At 36.5% G+C, this 8,606-nt stretch overlaps 1 protein-coding gene across 1 annotated transcript in view; it reads left to right on the forward strand.

Annotated features, from left to right (window-relative positions):
* The window catches only part of CPED1 (cadherin like and PC-esterase domain containing 1), a 2,422,552-nt gene that overhangs the window by 675,952 nt on the left and 1,737,994 nt on the right, over positions 1-8,606 (forward strand). Inside the window, exon 6 of the mRNA XM_044087326.1 lies at positions 987-1,155. Within this exon, the coding sequence (XP_043943261.1) occupies positions 987-1,155 (169 nt within the window). The remainder of the gene's footprint in view (positions 1-986; positions 1,156-8,606) is intronic.

Raw genomic sequence — 8,606 nt, forward strand, 5'->3', positions numbered from 1 at the left:
ATGTCTTATTAGCAGACATTGGAAAATTACTATATAAAATAATAAAATCATTATGGTGGCATTATAAAATGGTAAAATTATACAACAGTATAAGAAAGAATCAAACCTATGAAAATGTCTTATTAGCAGACATTGCAAAATTACTATATAAAGTAATAAAACCATTATGGTGGTATTATAAAATGGTAAAATTATACAACAGTATAAGAAACAATCAAACCTACGAAAATGTCTTATTAGCAGACATTGCAAAATTACTATATAAAATAATAAAACCATTATGGTGGCATTATAAAATGGTAAAATTATACAACACTATAAGAAAGAATCAAACCTATGAAAATGTCTTATTAGCAGACATTGCAAAATTACTTTATACAATAATAAAACCATTATGGTGGCATTATAAAATGGTAAGATTATATAACAGTATAAGAAACAATCAAACCTATGAAAATGTCTTATTAGCAGACATTGCAAAATTACTTTATAAAATAATAAAACCATTATGGTGGCATTATAAAATGGTAAGATTATATAACAGTATAAGAAACAATCAAACCTATGAAAATGTCTTATTAGCAGACATTGCAAAATTACTATATAAAGTAATAAAACCATTATGGTGGCATTATAAAATGGTAAAATTATACAACAGTATAAGAAACAATCAAACCTATGAAAATGTGTTATTAGCAGACATTGCAAAATTACTATATAAAATAATAAAACCATTATGGTGGCATTATAAAATGGTAAGTTTATTCAACAGTATAAGAAACAATCAAACCTATGAAAATGTCTTATTAGCAGACATTGCAAAATTTCTATATAATAGCCAACTGAAACTAAAAAAGTATTTATTTATCTGAGACATACTTGAAAAGACAACTGTTGACTGCTTACTATCAAAATTTGTATAAATAAAGCACTGGAAAGAAAAACACATTTGCTTCTTCACCAGCAACTTTTTATTAACATTCTAGGTATCAGACATTTAAACAAATTACTCCACAAGATGTTTTGAAGGAACAAGAAGTTTCCATCATGATGAAAGTGTATGTGCTTGTTACAGCCCTCAGACCACTTCGTGCATTCATTCATTCTGATGGACTTGTTTGGAATGAACAGAATAAAAAATATTTTGCTACTAAGGTAATTCTTTTTTTCACTTCAATTGCTGACTTATGGACTGGTAAACACTGACTTACTTCCTTTACTTTGCTCAGAGGAAAACATTGCACTGTGTTCAGTTTCCTGCTCAAACTTCTGTTGTGATATTACTGTGATCATTGAAAATTGTCTATGTAATACATAATTCTTTTGTGGTTCATTCATTTAGTCCTTAGAAATTCATTGCTTTTCTTAATGCCAAATGTATTCATTATCCAAACCAGAGAAGTGTCTGATGAATTATCTTTATATACTGTAATTCTTTAATTACAAAGGTTGCTTTTGTATAAATGATGGTATTTTTCAAGCACAACCACATTGACATACCCTTAAAAGGACACATACCTTATCCAAGTTACCTTTGGAACATGATCTCTCAGAGTTTATATTTTCAGTCAGCTTCTGACCTGGGTAAAACAACTGGGGATAAAATAGTTGGTGGCAAGGAATAGGTAAGAATTTATTGGCAAACCACTTGCGCTGTTATACCAGATTATAATTCAGCTCTGACAAGTACTTTATAGATAAAATACTGGTTCTTTTTTTTCTGCTAATAGTGATGCAATATGGCAGCCATATGACACCTATAATATGCCATAAAATGCTTTATTGTATTACTGCTTCTTTTTTTCTTTCTTTTTATGTAATGGCAGAATGCATGTGTTTATTCATTGCTCATTTACTATTTCTGCCCTGTGTGCATTAATGAACTGTCTACAGTTGATCATGATACAGTAGGCCTTTGCACTTTACCTGGTATTGCATGGCCTGGTTGTTGATGCTAACCTCTTTGTTTCTTATGATGCCAAAGCAGAGCACATAAGTGACATCTAGGGAATCTTTAATATTTATGCAAAGTTAGATTATTTGGTGTGGTCTGTTTGCTTTCTTATTTTTGATCTATTTATTTATCTTTTATTGCAGGTTTCTACAAGTCTTGATCATATACTAAGCAGTCTGCATGTCCTCAATGTGTTTGCGTGGGTTTCCTGCAGGTGCTGCAGTTTCCTCCCACAGTTCAAAAACATGTGGTAGGTGGATTGGACACTCTAAACAGGTCATAGGTGTGAATGTGTGTGCGAGTGTGTGGTATGAAAAAACAGCCATTGCAGCACTAGCCACCCCGTGATGAGAATTTTAGCTCTAGATGATTGTCACTGTTGAAATAACACTCCAGACCCATGTGGAAAAATGGGAAAAGGGGTTGTGGATGGATTGATGGATGGATAGATGGATGGATTGATGGATGAATGAATGGATGGATGGATGGATGGATGGATGGATGGATTGGATGGATGGATGGATGGATGGATGGATCAATTCCAGCTATGCATTACTGGGCCCTGTTGCTTTCTGCATCTGAGATGTTTGCTGTCCTCTACTATGTTACAAATGTTGCCATTCCAGATGCTACAGGTACACTTCTGCTACCTTGTTTGAGCTGTTAAAAGACCCTTTTTTAGCCACACCCAGGCTGGCAGAGAAATTATGTATGATGAGGTAGCACGACTAGCAGACACAATGATTATTATAAAATTACAATAGAAAATTATATAGGTAATAGTGATTAACGCGAACATACTTTACATGTGTAACTGAGTACACAGAAGTATGGAACTGTGACAAGCAGAAATGTAAAACAGAGCTCTAGACACAGATTCAAGACTCACACTTAATAGCATATATAGTTCTTTGTGCGAACACAGAACAGTAGTTATAAATCATTAAATCTCATGTCGTCAAGGAATAGTAGAGATAGATAAAAAGACAAATATCCTAATCTATTTTTCTAAAACAACGACATTTATTTCATGAAAGTCTTCATGTCCTTCTACCCTTTTCTCTGTTCTGATGTATGTGTGATCTGTTCTGTAAGTTTCACTGTACAGCTAAACTTTATTCACTAAACTCTTCTGTGTATGCACCCAACCATCAGTTACAAATGATGTTAATGGCCTTTGAAAATTCATGCTGGAGTCCACCCAGTTTAATCAGTGAGGGGAGGACTTCTTTGGCCATTCTTTGCACTGCTCAGATCACTGTCCTCCCTAGGACTATCCTTGCACATAACAAAGGATGTTATAACTTATTTCCAAGTGGTCACCATTATGGCCACAGTCCTGCATGATCTCTTCCCATACTTCTCAACTTCTTACTGCAAAAAATTTGGACAAAGCCCAAAAGTAGGGACAGAGTTTGAAAAATTGCTCATAAACTTTGAAAGTTGCAAGAATAACAGGATTTGTATTAGCATGCATTTTCTGAGAGATGTGAAGTCTGAAACTCAAATGTATGTCATTATTTAGTGACTTCAACCTTCAGTGATTTTCTGGAAAACCACAAAATTTAAGAGGAATAGACCAAAAATATAAGGAAAAGTCTGGACATTCTGTGAAAATCTGGACAGTTGAGAGGTATGTCTCTCTCGGTCTCTCGCTGTTATTCTGTACAGCTGGCCCTTCAATTCCCTCTGTGATACTTGATTCAGTAGTGTTACCATAAACAATGCATTTTGTTTGCTTGTGTCAGATAAATCTGTTTTTGGCAGTATTATAGAACATTGATCCTGTTCTTATACCGATGCTTTGTTCTGCTGTTAAGCATTGTAATAACACGCTTCCCTCAGTGGTCCTATACCAAAATGTCTGCTCTGTCTCTGCACATTTCCTGAGGTCTTAACAGTGCGGCTATATATTTATATACACATATCTATACATCTGTGTTACCTGCCAATTCTATCAGCCGCAGATGTGTTTATAAATAAGCTTGTCATCTTTGATCACTTAAACAGTAATCAGATCATATCACTTAATGTACCCTTCCAAATAAAATGTGATCTTTCGCATACATGCGAACATGTATGTGCTGTATCTCTCAACTGTCCACCACATATTTATATATTTAATTGTGGTTTAAATCAAATACATGTCCACTTCATTTGATCAGGCATTCACTGAATGATATTCATAGCTATTTCTCATTTATCAGAGTAGCTGTTTAAAATGTCAGTGGCTAGTAGGGTCATATTAGTAAACATAAAATGGAATAATTGTGGCATTGCTCAAAGGCAAATGTTAGACTCTGATAATTATTGGCCAGTAAGTCTCATGTCATCAGTTTTATACTGTAAAGTTTAAAAATAAATTAAAGAAAAGAAGAAAAGCATCTCGGCCAATCATAAATGAGCGCAACAATATTCCAAGTGAACATGCACTGGAGGTAAACAGATTTAAGGGATTAGTCCTGGGGAAGCGAGTATATGAAGAAACTATGTTCAGATGTTTGCGATATTGTCCATGAGGTGACATCAAAAATTATTCCAAATTGTTAAATTAATAAAAACAATTCTTAAAATAATTATTCCAGCTAGAAAGAAGATTATAATGATTGTTCGTGGAGACTTCGATACTGACTGAGAAAAGGAGAGCAAAAGAAAATGGAGTTGAGAAAAATATGTGAAGATGAATGCAGCATTTCGGAGAACAGCAAGGAGAGATATGGAGGCATGTTTAAAGCAACAGTGCAAACAAATGGAGAAATGCAATAGAAGGTTAAGACAAGAGATCTGGTCAGAAGAATGGTGATATTAAGGAAAACTTCCAGCTACAGTCAGCATGGTAAAAGGTAAAGAAGGGAGGGACCTAAAAGAATTACAGGTGGCAGAGATATCCAGCAGAACTATGTTAAAATGGACCCTAACATCACTGATACGTGCAATGATATTTTTTTTTTTTACCTTGAGGTGACATCCTGGAAAATGAAGTCAAATGAGGTGTAGAAAGCTTTGCTAACAACAGGGCTTCGAGAAGTGATGGAATCTTAGCTGAATTGCTTAAAATCCTGCAGGATGATGCTGTTACAGTACTGTTAGGAATTTGCCACAAAAGATGGAAAGTTCAACAGATTGGAAAAGGTCAATTTATATTTAAATCCCAGAAAAGGACAATGCTAAAGAATGCTATTATTATCAAACAATTATACTTGTTTCTCGTGCTGGCAAATAATGGTCACAATCATGCAAGTCAGACTCAAGCAATATATGGACCACAGACTGGCAGATGTGCACACTGGTTTTAGAAAGGGCAGAGGTAACAGAGCTCAAATTAGCAACATCTATTAGAAAATTAAGAAGCAACAGAGTTAAAGAAGAATACTTATTTATGCTTTATAGACTATTATAAACCCTTTGATTACGCAGACCATAGTAAACTTTGAAAAGTGCTTATAAATGTGTATACTGGGCAATAGAAGCATAGTAAGGGTGGGGTGAAAGGGACAACTGCTTCTTGTGCAAAGTGTTGGAGGGCAACAATCAGCCCATCCCAATTGCTCTTTGGTGCAACACTGGCTTTTAAAAGTGGGTATTGCATTTTCAGTCAAACATGAGTGCTGTAGCACTCTATGTGTGGGTTAAACTGTAACAAATTGCTGGCTGTGTTATAGCAAGCAGTGTGCCACAGTTTAAAAGTAAAAAAAATATTTTTTCTTTAACTGAAACCTGAGCTGTGTTGTGCTCCATGTGGGGTATAAATTGTAGCAACTGTTTGTTACATAGCAGGGAGATTGTTACACTTTAAATTAAAAAAAAATATATAATGGCTGGGGTAGGAGGGAAGGGTCATGTTGTGTATCTGGCCACCTGGTTGGTGTGCAAGGAATGGAAGTGTCTTTGCTCTTCCCTTGAAGAGCTGAGTGGATGGGGTGCTACTTTGTGGGATCAACACAGAGTGCTGGTTAAGCCAGCTGTGTTCCTGCTGGGACACTTTGTCTCCTGAGGAAGGACTATACATTACGGGAAGCAACAATTAGAACCAAGTACTGAGTGGCTTATCCAAGGCAGAGAAAAGAGTAAGACAATTCTATGTATTGTTGACCTTCCTATCCAATTTATATGCTGAATAATTCATGCATAATATTAGACTAGATGAGTCAGATGTTAGAAGAAATATTAATAAGATTATATGAGCTCAACAATAAGAAATATTAATAGCCTCAGATATGTACATGATACCACTTTAATGCTTGGAACCCTGACGATGAGATGAAGGTAGAACATGCAAAGGCTGACTTGTTGCTCGGCTTCTAAAAATAAAATTGTCATCTAGGCCTATCAATTCTTTGCAAATAGATGGAGAAGAAGTAAATGCAGTGACAGATTTTATTTTCTTGGGCTGAAAAATCTCTGCAGGTGGTGATTATGGGTCTATATTATGTCCTCAAAAAGGCAGATCAGCGTACAGCATTTACATTGAAAATGTCGGTCAGTGAACTGGGTCTTGTGGGGGGGGGGGCTGCACACCCCCTCTAATTATATATACCAACTCCGAGATCGCACTACAGTGAGGAAAGGGCAAATTTTCTGATTTTCACTGTACCATGATCTCACTATGAACAGTTCGCTGAATGGCATTTCTGATGTAAATGCCTTTCACTGAAGTGCCTTTTTGAAGACATAATATAGACCCGGTGATTACAGCCATGAAATTAAAAGATGTTTCGTGTTCGGAAGGAAAGCTTTAGCAAATCTGTATAAGATTTTAAAGAGCAAAGTTATTGCCAAAAGGTCTGTATAGCCAAAGCTATGGTTTTCCCAGCAGTAACATACAGTTGTCAGGACTGGACTATAAGTAAGGTTGTGTACCAAAAACTGATACTTCTGAGTTTTCATTTTAGCTAAAACCTTTGAAATTTCCATAGATTACAAGAAGATGAAAACAGTTGATTCTTAAGGAAATAAATCCCCACAGTTCACTGTAATTCATGATAGCAAAACTAAAATTCAGGTACTATGGCCACATAACTTGACGACAGGATTCACTAAAGCAAATGGTGTTGCTGGGAGAAATTGAAGACCACAGAAGAAGGGAGCAACAGAGGCGAAGGTTGATAGACAGTATTATTTAAGTAGTGAATATAAATTTGTAAGGACATACAGAAGCAGTTCTTGACAGATAAGTCTGGCATCTCAAAGTCCTTGAGGTCACAGAGAGTCAGATTCAACTAAATAACTAAACAACAATAACGACACCCAGAACAATAACAAAAAGCCTCACGTCAGTAGCTGGAGAGATAATGAGAAACATTGTAACAAACTACTTAGTTAAGTAACTACAAATGTAACTATTTGAAACGTCAGGACTTGCTAGACTGAGTCTCGAAATATGGAGACCGAATCACCAAATGATTGGACTTAATATACTCAGTCCGAGATGCCATTTTTTGGATTAGTCTCTTTTCTCTGCAGTTTAGCGATCGCAGAGTAGGTATATATAAGATCAGGGGATGTGGGGGCTTGCTCCTCACTTGGGAGGGATGAAACGAGGGCTATCACCTACATCTGGGAGACTGGAGTTTCCACTTTAAGTTATAACCTCTTCTGCTCATGCCAATTCATGACCAAGGACTTGAATGTAGTAACCCTCAGTAATGCATGTACAAACCTCTGCATGTGATGTAATAAACTGGCCTTACCCCTCACTTGTAGGTTACACCCTCCATTTGAGCTCTAGTCTCCAGTGGACTTCAACCACAGACAGGGTGCACAAATGCTGTCTTCCTCCTGAGAAGAGGACAACAGGCCAAGCCTTCCATAATAGCTCTAGTAGGTGTCCAAGCCACTAATCAAACTCAGTCTCCTGGGTCATACTGAGGGCTTTATCCTTGTATGCTAGCAGAGCTGGTAAGAAAGTCTTAAAAGGTAGAGGTATTTAATGCTGGTCATATGATGATGATGATTTCATTTTTACATACCCCCTTTTCCATGAGTCTGTGCCAGACTTGAGTACATTAGAAAAAATTGGAATACATCTTTCAATGGAAGGCACAAAGTCGACTAAAATACAACCCCACAGAGACTTGGGAGCAGTAATGGTGCATGCCACCATCTGGTCATCACCCCCCCATTTTCATTTACAAGGGGAATAGAATGGAATTTGTTTATGATATGGGGGTGATTCCTGATGACAGACTCATGCTTAAGGACCAGGTCTTAGATGTCACCAAAATATAGTTCAATCTTAAGGTCATTGGCCAGCTCTGTAATATAAATCCACCTTCAGAATGTGGATCACTGGCCAGATCCATCATCTAATTCCACTTTAGGAATGTTTATCACTGGCCAGAGCCATAATCTAATTCCACCTTCAGAATGTGGATCATTGGCCATATCCATGATCTAATTCCACCTTAGGAATGTGGCTCACTGGCCAGATCCATAATCTAATTTCACCTTCAGAATGTGGATCACTGACCAGCTTCATAATCTAATTCCACCTTCAGAATGTGGATCACTGGCCAGATTCATAATCTAATTCCACCTTCGGAATGTGGATTATTGGCCAGCTCTGTAATATAATTCCACCTTTTTAACTTCTGCCACTGATCTATACACAAGTGTTATCCTACATAGAGTATTGCAATGCCCTTTGCCTTGG

Source organism: Protopterus annectens, chromosome 11.part0 (genome assembly GCF_019279795.1).
Source record: "Protopterus annectens isolate FY-2018-M chromosome 11.part0, PAN1.0, whole genome shotgun sequence".
NCBI lineage: Eukaryota > Metazoa > Chordata > Ceratodontiformes > Protopteridae > Protopterus > Protopterus annectens.